Source organism: Bos mutus, chromosome 7 (assembly GCF_027580195.1).
Source record: "Bos mutus isolate GX-2022 chromosome 7, NWIPB_WYAK_1.1, whole genome shotgun sequence".
In the NCBI taxonomy this organism is placed as follows: Eukaryota; Metazoa; Chordata; class Mammalia; order Artiodactyla; family Bovidae; genus Bos; species Bos mutus.
Window position 1 is genome coordinate 25,936,398 of NC_091623.1, and position 20,201 is coordinate 25,956,598.

Sequence of the window (20,201 nt, forward strand, 5' to 3'; positions counted from 1 at the left end):
TTGACTATCTCTGAAAAAAGACAAAGCCAATACTTTTTTCCCAAATACTATAAAATCTCAAAATATTTGCAGTCCTGTTAAGGGTTTGGCATATAGAAGAAAAATGATAAGGACTGGTCTGATTGTGCAGAAAACTGAATTAGGAAATATTTAAAGGTTGTAAATGGGCTTGCTCTTGGAAGAAAAGCTATGACAAACCTAGACAGTGTGTTAAAAAGTACAGACATTACTTTGCCGACAAAGGTCTGTATAGTCAAAGTTATAGTTTTTCCAGTAGTCACGTATGGCTGTAAGAACTGGACCATAAAGAAAGCTGAGAGCCAAAGAATTGATGCTCTTGAACTGTGGTGTTGGAAAATACTCTTGAGATTCCCTTGGACTGCAAGGAGATGAAACCAGTCAATTCTAAAGGAAATCAGTCCTGAATATTCACTGGAAGAACTGATGCTGAAGCTCCAAATACTTTGACCATCTGATGCAAAGAGTAGACTCATTGGAAAAGACCCTGATGCTGGGTAAGAATGAAGGCAGGAGGAGAAGGGGATGACAGAGGATGAAATGGTTGGATGGCATCATTGACTCAATAAACATGAGTTTGAGCAAGCTCCAGGAGATAGCGAAGGACAGGGAAGCCTGGCATGCTGCAGTCCACGGGGTGGCAAAGAGTCAGATACAACTGTAGCAATTTAGCACAGCACACAGCACAAATGTTGTAGATATGAAGTTAAAAGATTATGAAGAAGAAACTACTAAACTACCTTTAGTAAATAACTAAGACTATAAAGTAATAAGTATTTAGATAAATGGTTGCTATTCAAATATTTTTTAAAAACCTAGTAAGTCAGCCCATTTTTAAATCAGCCAGCAAGATAGAATCAAGTGTGATCAGAAGTTTGTCTTGGGTTTTCAAAAGAAATGAAAAAAAATTTGTTTAATCAACCATAATTGTAGCAGTTCAGTTGCTTATTCCCTTTTAAAGTCAAAATATTTCTTTCTTAAGCTGGCAGCTCATTAAAGATTGAAAATCAATTTATTTTTAATTTAGGAAAAGACAGTTTCATGAACAACATGGCTTTATTGTGTTTTTTCCCCCAAGTTACATTAATAAAAGCAATACTTATTCATTGTAATTATTTGCAAGTTTAGGAAATAAATTTAAAACCTAGGAAAAATTTCTCATAATTTCACCACTAAATGACAATTGCTACAAGCACCCAGATGCATCTGCCTCTGGTCTTTCCAGGCATTCCCTTTAGGAAGCTCAGACTATTGTTTGTAAGCATACCTTTAATATAAAATTATATCATAAACTCTTTCATAGGTCATTAAAAGTTCTTTGTATGGTGCATAAATCATGGTTAGATTATTCATTCTCTTAATATTTAAATGTCTTTGCACATAAATGTATCTACATTTGTATTATTTCTATTGTATATGTTTTTAGAAGTGGAATTACTGGGGTAAGAACACTGTAAAAACTCTTGACATTTATTGCCAAATTGGTTTCCAGAATGTTTGTATCTATGTATACTTCCATCAGCCTTATACAAGACTTCCATTAGCTTCCATTACCTTTTTTCACTACACCTCTGCCAGCATTGAGATTTACTGTTTTTAATCACTGCTGATTTGATGGGATAGAAATAACATCTTTCTCTTTTTTTCACCTTTTAAAAACAACTATAACAGTTTCCATTTTCTCTGCTGATATTCTGTTAATATCGTTTGCAGATTTAGTGCTTTTCAGTTATTTATGGGTTTTTTTATTAAAAATAATAAGCAGGGATGCTTTGGTAAATGTTTAAAAATCAGCAGTTTTTTTCTGGGGGATAAAATGCCTGGTTTATAGTGTTTGCCTATTTCCATGGTGTAAATACATTCACTGTGATTGATTTCAAAAACCAACTGATGGGAGCTTTCCTAGTGGCTCAGTGGTAAAGAATATGCCAGCCAATTCAGGAGACATGTGTTTGACTCCTGACTGGGAAGATCCCACATGCCGTGGAGCAACCGAGCCCATGCACCACAACAATTGAGCCTGTGCTCTAAAGCCCAGGATCCACTAGTGAGCCCACGTGCTGCACCTATGAAGCTCACGAGCCCTAGAGCCGTGCTGCAAAACAAGAAAGGCACTGCAATGAGAAGCCAGAGAGAAGCACCCCGCTTGCCACAAGTAGAGAAAGCCTGTCTATAGCCAAAAATGAAATAAAAATAAATAAAATTATTTTAAAAACCAGTTGATGTTACTAAACAAATAGATGGGAAGAGACATACATACGCAATTGGCTTTCAAGAATAGGTGTATACTGATTGCAACACACAATGGAAACCCCGGCGGTAACACTTGTTACAAATGTTCTCTCAGTTTGTTGTTTATATCTTAATTTTATTTATCAGATCAGATCAGTCGCTCAGTCGTGTCTGACTCTTTGCGACCCCATGAATCGCAGCATGCCAGGCCTCCCTGTCCATCACCAACTCCCAGAGTTCAATCAGACTCACGTCCATGGAGTCAGTGATGCCATCCAGCCATCTCATCCTCTGTCGTCCCCTTCTCCTCTTGCCCCCAATCCCTCCCAGCATCAGAGTCTTTTCCAATGAATCAACTCTTCGCATGAGGTGGCCAAAGTACTGGAGTTTCAGCTTTAGCATCATTCCTTCCAAAGAAATCCCAGGGCTGATCTCCTTCAGAATGGACGGGTTGGATCTCCTTGCAGTCCAAGGGACTCTCAAGAGTCTTCTCCAACACCACAGTTCAAAAGCATCAATTCTTCGGCGCTCAGCCTTCTTCACAGTTCAACTCCTCACATCCATGCATGACCACAGGAAAAACCATAGCCTTGACTAGATGAACCTTTGTTGGCAAAGTAATGTCTCTGCTTTTGAATATGCTATCTAGGTTGGTCATAACTTTCCTTCCAAGGAGTAAGTGTCTTTTAATTTCATGGCTGCAGTCACCATCTGTAGTGATTTTGGAGCCCAGAAAAATAAAGTCTGACACTATTTCCACATCTATTTCCCATGAAGTGATGGGACCGGATGCCATGATCTTCGTTTTCTGAATGTTGAGCTTTAAGCCAACTTTTTCACTCTCCACTTTCACTTTCATCAAGAGGCTTTTTAGTTCCTCTTTACTTTCTGCCATAAGGGTGGTGTCATCTGCATATCTGAGGTTATTGATATTTCTCCTGGCAATCTTGATTCCAGCTTGTGTTTCTTCCAGTCCAGCGTTTCTCATGATGTATTCTGCATAGAAGTTAAATAAATAGGGTGACAATATACAGCCTTGACGAACTCCTTTTCCTATTTGGAACCAGTCTGTTGTTCCATGTCCAGTTCTAACTGTTGCTTCCTGACCTGCATACAAATTTCTCAAGAGGCAGGTCAGGTGGTCTGGTATTCCCATCTCTTTCAGAATTTTCCACAGTTTATTGTGATCCACACAGTCAAAGGCTTTGGCATAGTCAATAAAGCAAAAATAGATACTTTTCTGGAACTCTCTTGCTTTTTCCATGATCCAGCGGATGTTGGCAATTTGATCTCTGGTTCCTCTGCCTTTTCTAAAACCAGCTTGAACATCAGGAAGTTCACGGTTCACATATTGCTAAAGCCTGGCTTGGAGAATTTTGAGCATTACTTTACTAGCGTGTGAGATGAGTGCAATTGTGCAGTAGTTTGAGCATTCTTTGGCATTGCCTTTCTTTGGGATTGGAATGAAAACTGACCTTTTCCAATCCTGTGGCCACTGCTGAGTTTTCCAAATTTGCTGGCATATTGAGTGCAGCACTTTCACAGCATCATCTTTCAGGATTTGAAATAGCTCAACTGGAATTCCATCACCTCCACTAGCTTTGTTCATAGTGATGTTTTCTAAGGCCCACTTGACTTCACATTCCAGGATGTCTGGCTCTAGGTCAGTGATCACACCATCGTGATTATCTGGGTCGTGAAGATCTTTTTTGTACAGTTCTTCTGTGTATTCTTGCCATCTCTTCTTAATATCTTCTGCTTCTGTTAGGTCCATACCATTTCTGTCCTTTATCGAGCCCATCTTTGCATGAAATGTTCCTTTGGTATCTCTGATTTTCTTGAAGAGATCCCTAGTCTTCCCATTCTGTTGTTTTCCTCTATTTCTTTGCATTGACCGCTGAAGAAGGCTTTCTTATCTCTTCTTGCTATTCTTTGGAACTCTGCATTCAGATGTTTATATCTTTCCTTTTCTCCTTTGTTTTTCACTTCTCTTCTTTTCACAGCTATTTGTAAGGCCTCCCCAGACAGCCATTTTGCTTTTTTGCATTTCTTTTCCATGGGAATGAATGGTCTTGATCCCTGTCTCCTGTACAATGTCACAAACCTCATTCCATAGCTCATCAGGCACTCTATCTATCAGATCTAGGCCCTTAAATCTATTTCTCACTTCCACTGTATAATCATAAGGGATTTGATTTAGGTCATACCTGAATGGTATAGTGGTTTTCCCTACTTTCTTCAATCTAAGTCTGAATTTGGCAATAAGGAGTTCATGGTCTGAGCCACAGTCAGCTCCTGGTCTTGTTTTTGCTGACTGTATAGAGCATCTCCATCTTTGGCTGCAAAGAATATAATCAATCTGATTTTGGTGTTGACCATCTGGTGATGTCCATGTATAGAAGTCTTCTCTTGTGTTGTTGGAAGAGGGTGTTTGTTATGACCAGTGCATTTTCTTGGCAAAACTCTATTAGTCTTTGCCCTGCTTCATTCCATATTCCAAGGCCAAATTTGCCTGTTACTCCAAGTGTTTATAATGAACTTTAATAAAAATTATTTTTACTTCCAAGATCTCTTATTTTTTTCATTTTTATTTATTTATTTTTACTTTACAATAAGGTTTAATATTCCAAGATTGTGCTGTTTGATGTCCCACATTACTTTTAAGAACAGAAATTTCAGAGATAAAATAATCTCCTCCATTATCTGTCAGTTTTATGGCTTAACTTTTTAAATATTTTAAATCTACTTTTTTCTAAAATCTCTATATATTCATGTATGATGTGAGGTATAGATCTAAAACTGATTGTTTGCTGAGTGCATGCATGCTTGCTGAGTCACTTCAGTTGTGTCCGACTCTTAGCCATCCTACGGACTATAACCTGCCAGGCTCCTCTGTCCATGGAATTCTCCAGGCAAGAATACTGGGGTGGGTTGCCATGCCCTCCTCCAGGGGATCTTCCTGACCCAGGGATCAAACCCGAGTCTCTTATGACTTCTGCACTGGCAGGCATCTTTACGACTAGTACCACCTGGGAAGCCCTGCTTTCTGAATAAGTAACCAGAAATCTTAACAGCGTGTGTGAAATTCCTTCCTCAGTGACTTTGAGTCTGATATATGGCATATTTCTTTCTTACATTTACCAAAATCTTCACTAAATTACAATGATCAATTTAGCGAGGCACAGTTATTTAGCTGCACTCATTTCAAAATGTTTTACTATTTAATAGGGCAAGTTCTCTTTTATCACTATTCTTTACCAAAACAAAGTAAAACTACACCTACTGTTAGAATCTGAATGTTTGTATCCCCACCAAAATTCACATGTGAAATCCTAATGTCCAACGTGACGGTATTAGGAGGAACTTGGGTCATGAAAGTGGAGTCCTCAAAAAGCATATTAGTGCCCTCATAAGAGAGACCTCACAGCACTTCCTGGCCCCTTTCCACTATGTGAAGATGAAGCAAGAAGTCAGCAGTCTGCAGCCCAGAAGAGGGCTCTCCCCAGAACCCAACCATGCAGGCACTTCCAGCTTCCAGAACTGTGAGAAATAGATCCCTGTTGTCATATAAGCTTCTTAGTCTGTAGTTTTTTGTCATGGTGGCCTGAATGAACTAAACACCTACAGGTATGCAAAAATAAACAAGCCAAAACACAAAAACAAAAAATAACCTCTAGCTAGTATTCTTGACACTTGTATGTCTTCAGCTAAAGCTATATTTGCTCTTGGCTTGTCTCAATCTGCCAGTTTGCAAACGGGCAAGATTCTGTACTTAGTCTTTGAAATGTTCATAATTCATTTCCTATAAAAATCCTTCTTTTCCCCCAAACATTCATAATCATAAATTTAACATGGTTCAGACCTTGGTAACATCTAGTAACTAACCTTTTTTGTTCCCCCAAACCAAAAAGTTGTCTGTGCTTCAAAAAGTCTATTCTCTCAACACTTTTCTGAATAAATATATATTACATTTTATATGTCTTAACTTTACACTGGTATTTGTTTGAATATTAACCGAGATATAATTTTCTTCTATGGACAAGCAAAAAACTTATTTTTTACGTATGAGTGCCAAAAATTAAAACCCACTGTTTGGGGGACCACCTAGCTGGTGGAATAGGGTAGTCAGATTCATTTCAGAACACTAAAACATAATGAAGACATGACGATGGATACTCAAGGCAAAATCTGAATACATTCAAGCCATAAATTCCTCATGTTCTCTTAAAAAATCTAAAACAATAAACCTTTTCCACTCCATGTAAGTGAAACAGTTTTATTCAGATTTGCTCATTAGTTGTATTAGCTTCGTTATGGTTCCAATTCAATCTATAAAGGGCCTTGCCTAATCCCATATGAAAGGTCCCTTTTTCTAAACTTGACTACCAATTCTGAAAAAGGTTTTTGTGAAAAGTTTTTAAGTCAAGGATGGTCACGTCCACACAGCACAGTAAATAAGTTTGGCTTGACCCATATGGTATTTATAAAGAATTTGAATAAAATGTCAATATTTTAAAATTCAGCAATTTAACATAAAATCTGGATTTCCAGCTTCTGTTGAGACACTGTTGAACCATTGTGCCACCTGGCAACTGTCAGCAGCACTCAAGCCATCACTGCCTCCCTCGGATATAGTGGGGATGGCTTCCAACACAAGACTCTCACTCATTTGCACTATCAGCCTAAGAAGGGAAATGCACTCAGTTTGTAACCTCTACTTTAAATGATATTTTCTTATCATGTGTGATGGGAAATTAATTGGAACTTTAACTCAAATATTGCAGATGATAGAAGAACAAATAAAAGCTCGGGATCTGGTGGCCACAGGAACTAATTTCGCAGTACAGGACCTAAGCAACAAACACCTTCAAGGAGTTGGAGATCTCCGAGGAAGAGTAGCCAGGTGAGAAGGTGAGACTGCTAACTAATACTTAGCAGTCAGTTTTGGCCACTGAATTCTCATCCCTAAATAAGTTCTATATTGTAGAAAACAGAATATTGTCTTAAAGCTAAATGATAAGATAGCAACTGAGAAAGTGTATCATGAAATTTGAAAGTCTCATGCTACCTGTGAGATCCAAGGGTTCTATAAAGAACCTCTTATACAGGATGCCTAGTTTGGTTTCATCTATGACAAGTCTTGTCTTTACAGCCCCTCAGCTGTCCAAAGGCCAACATCTATATACAAAGACATGCCCTTAAAACTGCATACAGAATCCCCAGATGTCTCAAATTCTAATGATTGAAATATTTAAGATATATAAGAATTGCATATAAAAGCCTAGCAAAAGGGATTTAATGGTTAAGGGAATAACATTTTGAATGATTTTTTTATATGAGGCTGAAAAAATTCATGGTGCACAGCTCAGCAAAAATTTGTAGGTATTGACCATGGCAGGACCATTCTGGTTGACACATCAAAGATGAGCCATGAGTGGCTGACCATGGACACCTTTCCATCTCTCTGTCTCCTTCCAGCACCTCACTCCTCTCTCCAGAAACACCCCCACTTTCATCTCATTAATCTACTCTGAATAATCAGGTGATTAATGCCTAAGACAAACCTCTCCTAGGGTATCTGTCCATTCAATTCAGTAAAAAATGTACCAAACACTCACCAATGCCAGGCAGTGGTCTACAATGCAAGGGTTCAGCAACATGATTGTCTTCCTATAAATTTAGTCTACCTGGGAAAACATAAGCAATAAGGTGAGTGCTGTAATGAAAGCCTTGGGTGCCATGGAAACATGCAAATCAGATTGGAACATAAAAATGGCTTCCTGGAGGAGGTGACACTTGAGATGAGTTTTGAAAGACTGTAGCAGTTTACCAGACAGGGATAGGAAATGTACTTCACATAGGAGGAATGATGTGTGCAAAGGAACTGTGGGATAAATTACTGTGACGTGTTCAGGGCTTCCCTGTGAGGGTGCTATTTTAGTTGTGGTATTTAGGGAGAGATGTGAGATTGGGCGGAGAAGGCAATGGCACCCCACTCCAGCACTCTTGCCTGGAAAATCCCATGGACGGAAAATCCCAAAGAGACAGACAAGACTGGTAGGCTGCAGTCCATGGGGTCGCTAAGAGTAGGACACGACTGAGCAACTTCCCTTTCACTTTTCATTTTCCTGCACTGGAGAAGGAAATGGCAACCCACTCCAGTGTTCTTGCCTGGAGAATCCCAGGGACGGGGGAGCCTGGTGGGCTGCCGTCTATGGGGTCACACAGAGTCGGACACGACTGAAGCGACGCAGCAGCAGCAGCAGCAGCAGGGAGATTGGGAGATGAAGCTAGAGAAATGATCCAAAGTTGGATGATGAGGGATCTTTGGTCAAAGTAAAAAGTTTTTGAACTTTATGTAAAAGGTTATAAATAGCCATGGGATGATTTTAAGTAAGGGGATGACATTCACTAACCTTTTGGTAGTAGCTGAATTGGTAGAGTACAGAAATAATATATGAAGATGAAAGGAAGCCTATTGAAGCAATCAAGGTGAGAAGTTTTACTTTAGGGGTCTAAATTAAAACTCTGCCATGCAAGTCCAGAGCAGGTAACAGACATGAGGAAAACAGGGTCTACAGGATTAGTACGTGTGTGTGTTTGTGTGAGTGTGTGTACACACATAGGTACTATATACATACAAATATACACACATATACAAGGTTATGTGTATATATACTTTATACTTCTAAAATACATAAGATTATATATACTTTTATATAACATTTGATAAATAGAATTTTCACAATATTTGGGTAAATGATGAAGCAAGATAATAAAACCACCCACCACTCTCCCTAGAAGTGCCATGATTTTACAAAGAAGATAAGAATCAAAATCTCTTTTGAATCAAACTTGGAATCTGGTTCAATTTGGTGGTGCACTGGTAACACTATTCCAGGCAAGAATATGGGAGTGGGTTGCCATGCCCTCCTCCAGGGCATCTTCCCTACACAGGGATCAAACCCCCGTGTCTTACATCTCCTGCATTGGGAGGCAGATTCTTTACCACTAGCGCCACCTGGGAAGCCCCTGGTTTTTTAGATTCCACATATAAATAAGATCATGCAACTTTTTTCTTCCTGTGTCTAGCATATTTCACTTGACATAATGTCCTGCAGATTGTATACATGTTGTCATAAATGGCAAAGTCTCCTCCTTCTTTGAGGCTAAAAATTTTGTGACTCCATGTATATCACGATTTATTTATTCATCCCTAAATGGCAACCCACTCCAGTATTCTTGCCTGGACAATCCCATGGACAGAGGAACCTGGTGGATACATAGGGTCGCAAAGAGACAGACAAGACTGAGAGACTCACACTCACTCACACACACACACACACACACACACACTCTTAGGTTGTTTCCGTATCTTGTTTATTGTGAATATTGCTGCAGTTAACATGAGAGGATATATTTCTTCCATGTATTCATTTCCTTTGGATACATATCCAGTAGGGGGATTTCCAGATGACAGTTCTATCTTTAACTTTTCAAAGAGTCTCCATACTATGTTATATAACGGCTATACCAATTGACACTCCTGCTAACAGTGTGGAAGGATTCCCTTCTCTCCACATCTGCACCAATACTTTATATAATACTCATCTTAACAGGGATGAGGTGACATCGCATGGCTTTGATTGGCATTTCCCCGATGATTCGTAACATAGAGCTCCCTTTCATGTACCTGTTGGCCATCTGTCTCTTATCTTTGGACAAATATCTAGTCAGGGTTTTGCCCATTTCTAAAACCATGTGCCCATTTAAAACCACTTGCTTTTCTGTGGACCCAAGGGACTCACAGATGCACTCCCCCGGCTCTCAGAGTTAGGCGATTTGGGAGCCAGTTTCTTGGATAGTGGCTAGACACACTTCATTCCCCAGGGAGAATCTGGGATTTGGTGGTTCCCTCCCAGCTGTAAGGTGCTGAACCAGGGATGGGGTATGTGGTGTGTGTGTATCTCAACTTTTTTGACTCTTTTTGATGTGGGTATTTTCTTAGTTGCCTGATGTGTAAGAGCCTCTAAACTAGCTTCTGGATTTTCCCCAGAGGGACTGGATCAGAATTCTGCTGTTTATTTGGTGCATCTGAGGGAGGAGGGAAAAAGCAAGAGCCTCCTAGTCCTTTGTCTTGCTCTCTGATCGCTGACTTACTTCCCCTTTAATGTGAAGCAGTGATTTTAGGAAAAGGTATTATTTTTCCTTAAAATGTCTTCCTTTTATGATTATTTCTTGAATCTAGTGATTTGAAACAGAATCTGGCTAAAAGCCAGGAGATTCAAATTCACTATTCCTCTTTTTCTTTTCCATATTTTTGCAGGCAAGTGACCCACGGACCAGCTGAGGCAGAATAATTACTTTCCTTCTACATATGTTGATCTTAATTCCAATTAGCATCTTGGCATGAGTGAACTAAGTTGATTATTTTAACATAAGTCCTAGCAAACCTTTTACTGCTTCATGAATCAAACTCAATATTTGATAACAACTATGTGCTTTTGAATTTTATACCTTATTTCCCTCTCCAATATAGTGGCAGTTTAAAAGCAAGTACTTCCAATGAGATGAGGTTCTCAAAGTTGTCTGCCTGATTTTGACACCTTGCAATGGCACCCCACTCCAGGACTCTTGCCTGGAAAATCCCATGGACTGCGAAGCCTGGTAGGCTGCAGTCCATGGGGTTGCTAGGAGTCAGATACGAATGAGCAACTTCACTTTCACTTTTCACTTTCATGCATTGGAGAAGGAAATGGCAACCCACTCCAGTGTTCTTGCCTGGAGAATCCCAGGGATGGGGAAGCCTGGTGAGCTGCCATCTATGGGGTCGCACAGAGTCAGACACTACTGAAGCGACTTAGCAGCAGCAGCAGCAGCAGCACTCTATTTGATAGATTAGCCTCATATGCAAAAAAGAAAAAGGCCAGCATGTGAAGGGCAGCCATACAGCCATGTATGATGGCTCTAGAAGCAGCCAGAGCAGACCAACCCTCTATCCATATTTGACTATTTGGGACCCCAAGGCAAATCTGCCTATCAGTTCAGTTCAGTTGCTCAGTCGTGTCCGACTCTTTGCAACCCCATGGACTGCAGCACACCAGGCTTCCCTGCCCATCCAGCTCCCAGAGTTTGCTCAAACTCATGTCCATCGAGTCCATGATGTCATCCAACCATCTCATCCTCTGTCATCCCCTTCTCCTCCTGCTGCCTCCAAAATCCAGCATCAGGGTCTTTTCCAATGAATCAGTTCTTCACATCAGCTGGCCAAAGTATTGGAGTTTCAGCTTCAGCATCAGCCCTTCCAATGAATATTCAGGACAAATTTCCTTTAAGATTGACTGGTTGGATCTCTTTGCAGTCCAAGGGACTCTCAAGAGTCTTCTCCAACACTTCATTCAAAAGCATCAATTCTTTGGCGCTCAGCTTTCACATTTCAAATCTGCATACAAAATAACTAAATTGTGTTGATGTACAATTACAAGCATAAGACATGTCCTTTGAAGAGGCACTAATGATATTATTTGGATACTGTCAACCTTTGAAAAAGAGTGAGGACTTCTTGTTAAAGATATTTTTACTCCACTCTCCTCACCTGAGACATCTCCATGCCAGTAAAAATAAAAAAAGGAAAACAAAAATGTCACCTTTAACACAACATGGAAGTTGCTGCAACCACTAACAACAAACAGAGCACGCGTACCAGACAGAGATGTGTGGACCGAGTATCCTCCTCAGACCCAAAATATCATGATTTCCTCCAAATCAAGAGGCGTCACCCCCAAAGGCACAGATCAAATCTGTTGAATAGAGGAGTATTAACCTAGGGGATGGAGTGAGTCACAGGAGAAATAGGAAATATCCTTGAGAATTCAAGGCAGCAGCACAGAATAGCAGAGACGGTGGAGCCGAAGAGGCACTCATGACATTTATCATCTGGGATCCACCCCCCACTTCTTATCAGTTTACGCCTAAGAGAAACTGACTGAGGTGCAACCGGCTGAAGAGGGAGAAGAGTTGATAGTATCACGTTGAAGAATCCATGATGATGATGTGCTGTGAGATACACTGATCTGGTTTTCGAGGACAGAATGGGGAGATGCACCCCTTCCCTGGGCCTAAAGAAGCAACAGACTTGATATCGACGAGGCAGAGTAGAGGAGCTGGGCTACTTCCCCACGAAACACACCATCACTGATCGGTGGGTGGCCAGGACCACAGAAGATGGGAGAGTGGGAGTTACGAAGAATCTGTGTGTGAAAGCCACCACCACCACCATCCAGGGAGAGATGGATGGATAGACAGATGGATAAAAGCACAAGGCTGATGAATTCACCTCAAGACAGGAATTATCCCAAAAAAATACAGGAACAGTTCAAATCCAAGTTTGAAACTTGGATTCTTGAATTCTTGGAAACTCCTGGTTTCCAAGAATTCATGAAAAGCAAAAGAAAAAGATTGCTGATTGAACTGTCACACATAATTTTGCTCCTTCCAAAAGCCTAAATAAAAAAATATTTTTCTCTTTAAAACATAAGCCCACAAAGACAGGGAACATCAGCCTAGAAATGCTGGAACCTGGAAGGTACACATTCGGAAGCTGATTTAGCAGAAGTGAGACTGATTTTCAAGCCCTGGAATAAGCCGAGGATGACCTGGTTTCGTCCCCACGGAATGCTCACAGGCCTAGGGTGGACTGCACCGGGCACCTCTGAGAGTGGGTGAAGGCAGGCACTTGCCTCCAGGGAGAGGAACTAAGAGACACAGGGAGAGACGGAGCCAGGAATCACTGCGGTGTGTTCTTAGCCTTCTCATTATTATTGACTTTCAAACTACAAACATGTTTTACTTTGATTAAAAATAAGCAATAAAAAGGTTTTCCCCAAAAAAGAGATTGCTGCTGCTAAGTCACTTCAGTCGTGTCCGACTCTGTGCGACCCCATAAACGGCAGCCCACCAGGCTCCCCCGTCCCTGGGATTCTCCAGACAAGAATACTGGAGTGGGCTGCCATTTCCTTCTCCAGTGCATGAAAATGAGAAGTGAAAGTGAAGTCGTTCAGTCGTGTCCAACTCTTCGAGATCCCATGGACTGCAGCCATAGCAAAAGGAAACAGATAAACCAGAATTGCTCAGGGATAGGAGAAAGAAAAAAATTAAATATTACAGAGATTCAATCTACTTTAGAAGCCCCTCCCCAAGAGAATACATACAACTGAAAACAACCTGTGGCGGATTCATTTTGATATTTGGCAAAACTAATACAATTATGTAAAGTTTAAAAAAAAAAAAACCTGAGCAAGTCAAAAAGAAAATGCTTTTTCATATAAAAATGGTTATGGAGAAAAGATATATAGGGCAGAAAACAGAGACTCCACTCAGCAGAGAACTAAGAGGAGGTCCAAAGAAGAAGAACAAATTCTTCAGAAGAAAACAAAATATGGATATAAGAGAAGAAAGATTTCTTGAAACAGAGATTAGAATCTGTAGATCAAAGGGGAAATCTGCAACACCAGAAAAATTTATATGAGACCAATTAAGCCAAGATATCCTGGTTTGAAGTCATTGATTATCAAAAAGAAAGAATCACTAGAAGAAAGGAAAGCAAAAAAGAATCGTTAGACATCTAGGTAGACTAAACAGATCACATTAAGGAAAAAACTTGGTCATCTCAGACTTGTCCATGTCAAACACTGTCAGGTAAGAAGGGAGAAATGTCTATCCTGTTCTGAACAAAAGAAAAGTGACTCAATAATGTTTTCTTAACCAAATTACCTTTCAAGTAGAACAGACAGGCATTCTCAAGCGTTCGAGAATGTAAACAGTCCAATGCTAACGGTCCCTCCGTTTGAACTCTGGATGACAAAATCTGGCCAACCAAGGAATAAATCAAAATAAGGATCTCAGATAAGGAATTATAGCTTTAAAACACTGGGACTGCCCTGGTGGTCCAGTGGCTAAGATTCCACACTCCCAGTGCAGAGAGCCCGGCTTCAATCCCTGGCCAGAGAACGAGATCCCACACGCCACAAGTCCGGGTTTGTGTGCCTCACGGAGAATCAAGGATCCCGCGTCCTGTGCCTGGGACTCGGCGCAGCCAAATAAACGCATACATTTTAGAATGACTGTCTAATAGAGTCTAAATATAGAATGAAGGTTAAAGAGTGGGAACTCTAGGGGCAGAACACACTGTAAATGTTTAATCTGATATTTTTAAAATAGGAAAACATTAACAAAAACTGTTGGAAGAGCAAGTATATAAACATTTGTTCTCTCATTTCTTTTCCTTTGGCATAGGGTCAACGGAGAATAAAGTTTTGAAATGGTAGTTGTAAAAAGTACAATGATTCCAATCTATGATAGCTTTTTATAACTTCATTTTTAGAAATATCTCTTGTAGTAGGGGGTGTGTGTATATGTATACACGCACATACACATACACACCTGAAGTTGAGCAACTGCTTCATTTTTCACTACAGTTACATTTCCTTAGGTTAAATTAAATTAAAATTCAATGTAATGTTTTTAACTAAAACTCATACATATAATTTGAATATTCTAAAATTATTTTATTTCTTCCTATCTCCACGTGTTTATATATGATGTGTGTACATATTATAATGGTGAATGAAATACTAACCAAATGTTAACAATGATTATTTCTTAAAAGTGGGATTTGGGATGATGTTAACACTCGTTCGTTCTTTTTTTGTATTGTGTGTAATTTTTTTATAACAGGAATTTGTTATTTTAATAGAAACAATAAAATCACTTCAAAGGAGAGAAAGAGAAATTTCTTTTGAAATATGGAGTACAGCCTTGAAAAACCATTAATCCTTGACCTCAGGGTGGAGTTAGGCTCGTTGGGTAGGAATGGGATGGGGTGAAAATAATTAGATGATAACTCTTAAGCTGAGGAAATAAATAATAACTGCTGATCTTGTGTGGGTGCTTCCTCCATTCCAGGTACTGGCTAAACGCTCTGCATTCATAATCTCCTTTTATCCTTAAATAACCCTATGCAGGACCACTCTTCAGGACAATCACGTACGGTTTGGAAGGCTGAGCATACAGCATTCCAGGAGACACTGTTCACATCACCCCCATGTGTCTGGCACACCCTGGCATTTTGCAGGGGGCAAACTCTGCAGCTGCATGCAGGGAGCGCAGCACTGGTACCCCTTTTCTCAGACAGGACTTCCCTGGTGGCTCATATGGTAAACATCTGCCTACAATTCAGGAGACCCGGGTTTAATCCCTGGGTTGGGAAGATCTCCTGGAGAAGGAAATGGCAACCCACTCCAGTATTCTTGCCTGGAAAATCCCACGGACAGAGGAACCTGGTAGGCTATAGTCCATGGGGTTGCAAAGAGTGGGACACGACTGAGCGACTTCACTTTCACTTTTCTCAGATAAGGAAAACTGAAACTTACAGACATTAAGAGAATTGTCCCAGATCACAAACCTGGGAAGCAGTAGAAGCCATACTCAAAGGCTGATCTACCTGACTAAATCCTGAACCACGAACCTACAACAGACAAACCAGTGGCCCCTGAGCAGGCAGCAGGTGGGCTGGGTGAGAGGTGGCTGGCAGCGGTGATAGCAACAGCTATTTCCCTGTGTGCTAAGTCGCTTCAGTCATGTCTGACTCTGTGTGACCCCATGGACTGTAGCCCGCCAGGCTCCTCTGTCCATGGGATTCTCCAGACAAGAACCCTGGAGTGGGTTACCATGCCCTCCTCCAAAGGGTCTTCCTGACCCAGGGATCGAACCCCCCTCTCTTATGTCTCCTGCATTGGCAGGCAGGTTCGCGCCACCTGGGAAGCCCATTCCCACATTGCCTTTGATTCCCGTGTAGCCTTTGGGTATCTCAATGTGGATCAACATAAGAATATTCTAACCAACAGTGAGGCTGTTCTGACAATAACAGTTTGTATACACAAATGTGTAAAATGACTTTTGCCCTTGACTTAGGTACTTCCATGCTGAATCAGATTAATCCCTGATTTTTCCTCCTGGCAGTCTGCCCACCCCTCACCAGTGATCTGGTATCCTTTCAAAAAGTTTCTCAAGAGGTTAGCTCACCTTTAGCTCAAATTTGACACCAAAATTAAGAAAAAGAAATTCATTTTTGGATCCTAAAGAAAATGTTGACAGCCACAGAACAATGTTTATAGCACTTATCGTGACAATATGAAAATATAGTTCCTAATAGATGTTATTTGATGACAGTCAAAATGGTTACTTGATAAAAGGACAAACTTCAAAGTGATGTCTGGTAACTCATTTATTAATACACCAAACACAACCCTACAGGGCTTTCTGTCCTACCCTTCACACAGATATGAGTGCATTGAAAGTGATAATACAGTAAGTAACCTGTTCTCTCCTGAAGGAGGCCTCGAGTGGAGTAGTGGGTGGGATTCCCTGACATTCTGGGAAGATGGCTAATCTGAATTTCAATGCCATTTCACTAGGGTTCCTCCCTGAAAATGCCAAATGCCACCTTACGTGCCAAAGCCTCATACACGTCTTAGTGTGGATTCTTTTTGTCCTAACCTAAGACAACACTTAACTGAGGCCACTTAAGGAGCAGGAGCTTTTACTGGGGCTAAGAGAAAAGATTCTGTCTTTTGAAGATGAGTTGGAAACCTCTGGTAGGCTGGGACACTTTATCTAGCCAAAAGGGAATTGGTGATCTGGGAGCCAAGAAAAGAAGGCTAAAGGGAAGAAAGAGAATTCAGAACACAATATAGAAGAGGAAAAAGCTTCAATTTTGCCTAACCATAGGCACCAGGGAGTATGCCCCAAACATCAAAATCTATTGGAACTCCTATAACTGAGTTAATATATCTTATGGCTGAAAATCTATATCTACCGAGTTTCCCCCAATGTCTTCATCTACTCCAACTCAGTGCTTTAATTTGGGCCAGTGTTTCATTCAGGAAAAAAAGAGGAAGATGAGGGAGATTTCTGTATATGCCCCCACGTCTGCCAAGTCACTATTCAAACAACTTTAGAATTCTTGCCATCAAATGAATGCATAGATTCTACTATAGTGTTAAAAATGTTATCAATCTCACATCTAACTTCATCTTGCCACTAGATGTGATTCCAGCATCATGAAGCTTTCTGGAGATATTCACTTCATCAGAAATGAGCACCAGCAACTTGAAAAAACAATTCAGGAGATGATATCTTCCCTACAAACTGTTTCTAAGAACTTGGATACGAAGGTAACTGAAAAATTTTGAAACTCTTGTGTACTACTGCTAGAAGTAAGGGCTTCTCAGATGGTGCTAGTGGTAAAGAACTGGCCTATCAACTCAGGAGATGTAAGAGATGTGGGTTCCATCCCTGGGATGGGAAGATCCCCTAGGGAAGGAAATAGCAACCCACTCCAGTGTTCTTGCCTGGAGAATCCCACAGACAGAGGAGCCTGGCAGGCTATGGTCCATATGGTCACAACTGAAGTGACTTAGCATGCATGCATGCCAGAAGTAAGATCATTATGACTTTCCAAAATGCTCAAGCAGCAATTATTCAAAAGAACCCTTTTCCAAAGGGTTTAAGAATGACAGCTCATACATATACACCATGCATGTGGCCAGGTTAATCAACAAATACTTAATGAGTGCCTTGAGGAGCCTGGTGGGCCATAGTCCATGGGGTCACAAAGAGTTGGACAGGACTGAGAGTCTAACACTTTCATATTTTCTTATGTTCCAAAACAGCCACTAATTGGAAGCATATGCTACCTGAGTCTACGGTTGCCATCATTTCCTTCCTTTCTAGGTTCTTCTCTCTTTTTTTTTTTTCTTTTTTTTTTTTTTGGCCTTGCCATGTGGTATGTGGGATCTTAGTTCCCTGACCAGGGATTGAATCCTATTCTTGGACTGCCAGGGAATGCCCTCTGGGTACAACTGGAGAGAACAAGCAAAGGAATTTTCCATAGAAGATATTCCTATTAAAGATTCAGCATAAACCTGAGTTCATCACATTACATCCTAGCAATGGGTTATGTTTCTTACAAAATAATACACAAGTCCTTTGGCCTGGAATTTAAAGACTGTCTCTACACTGGCCCCTGAGTATCTCTACAGCTCACCCTCTGGCTTCCCGGCTCACCCTTTATACCAGTGGCGCTGAACTACCTGTAGTTCACTCACTCCAGAACACTGCACTGCCTCCGTGTTCTCTGTGCTCTTTTTGCCTGAAATGTTTACAGAATCCACCTGCAATGCGGGGACCTGGGTTTGATCCCCGGGTTGGGAAGATCCTCTGGAGGAGGGAATGGCAACCCACTCCAGTATTCTTGCCTGGAGAATCCCATGGACAGAGGAGCCTGGCGGGCTACAGTCCATGGGGTCACAAAGATTCAGACACGACTGAACAGCACAGCACAGCATTTTCACCTTCAAAGGCACTGGTGTAATGAAAAGAGCCAACGCAAACTCTCTGATGCCCTACTTTGTCATGTACTTTGTGTGAGACAAGCACATCTCCTCTGAAGGCATTTGGGCAGAACAAAGTGGAAACCCTTTGGAAATGGGGGGAGATGAAAGCCTGGTGCTTGATTATTTGTTCATGGGAGTCCGTTTATAGAAAGCAGAAAATACAGAGGAGGCACAAAGCTTACAGCGGTCCCATTGGGCTGGTCCATCTCCCTACAAACCCACCTAAACAGTCCTAATGGTTAGGGGGTTGATTATCTTAGTTTTTCAAGGTGATCATGCCAACAACAAATCATAACAGCTTTATCTCTAGTTTTCTGATTACTTGAGGCTTTGACCGGAACTTCCAGAACATTGTTACATAAAAGTGGTCAAAGAAGGCAGCTTATCTAGTTCCTGATTACACTGGAAATGTCTTTGCTGTTGGCTATTGGTTTGATTTATTCTTAATTATATTAAGAAAGTGCCCATCAATTCCTACTTTACTTAAATTTTATTAGAACTGAACATTTAACTTTATAAAATGCCTTTTGGACATTAACAAATGCCTGATTCAGTGGGATTGGTTTTTTGGTTTTGGTTTTTTGTTGTTAGCTTGTTTATTTTTTTGGCTTTCTAATGTGCTATGTAAAAGCATTTCCCAATATGAAACATTCTGGCATTTCTGTAATGAAAACTGTACAGTCTTTGTAATAACTCAGTATTTAATTTTGCATCTAAATTCAAAGGTGATATTAGATTCTAGTTTCTCTCTCCTTAGTTTTTTTAAGGTAATACATACATGATTCAAAATCAGATCTACATGAGAAAATACACCCTGAGAATTTCCACTTCTATATCTGTCACCAGTAATCACATCCATTCATGCTACTCACAAGGAACCATTTTTATTAGCCTATTATGAATCCTTTCCATATGCCTTTACAGGTAGTTCAGTTCAGTCCAGTCGCTCAGTCGTGTCTGACTCTTTGCGACCCCATGAACCGCAGCACGCCAGGCCTCCCTGTCCATCACCAACTTCCGGAGTCCACCCAAACCCATGTCCATTGAGACGGTGATGCCATCCAACTATCTCATCCTTTGTTGTCCCCTTCTCCTCCTGCCCTCAATCTTTCCCAGCATCAGGGTCTTTTCCAATGAGTCAGCTCTTCGCATCAGGTGGCCAAAGTATTGAGTTTCAGCTTCAACATCAGTCCTTCCAATGAAAACTCAGGACTTCACAGGTAGAAACAAATACAAATTCATATTCTTATTTCCCCCTTTTTACACAAAAGATAACATATTATAAATGTACTACTATGCACCTGTTTTTTTCTAAACAAACATATCCTAGAGACCCATCCTATCAGTACATGGAGGGCTTCCTCATTCTTTTCACAACCATGTACTCTTCCTCTGTATATAATAGCGCATTTAATCAGTCTCTCATGGATCAACATTTGGATTCTTTTCACTAATTTGCTCTTTGAAACACTACTACCGTGTGTAACCTTGCAGTTA

General features: G+C 40.6%; 1 protein-coding gene across 1 annotated transcript in view; it reads left to right on the top strand.

The window, feature by feature from the left end:
- FAM81B (family with sequence similarity 81 member B) overlaps positions 1 to 20,201 on the top strand; it is a 56,881-nt gene that overhangs the window by 20,628 nt on the left and 16,052 nt on the right. The window contains exons 4-5 of the mRNA XM_005899306.2: positions 7,035 to 7,153; positions 17,354 to 17,483. Of these exons, the coding sequence (XP_005899368.2) occupies positions 7,035 to 7,153; positions 17,354 to 17,483 (249 nt within the window). The remainder of the gene's footprint in view (positions 1 to 7,034; positions 7,154 to 17,353; positions 17,484 to 20,201) is intronic.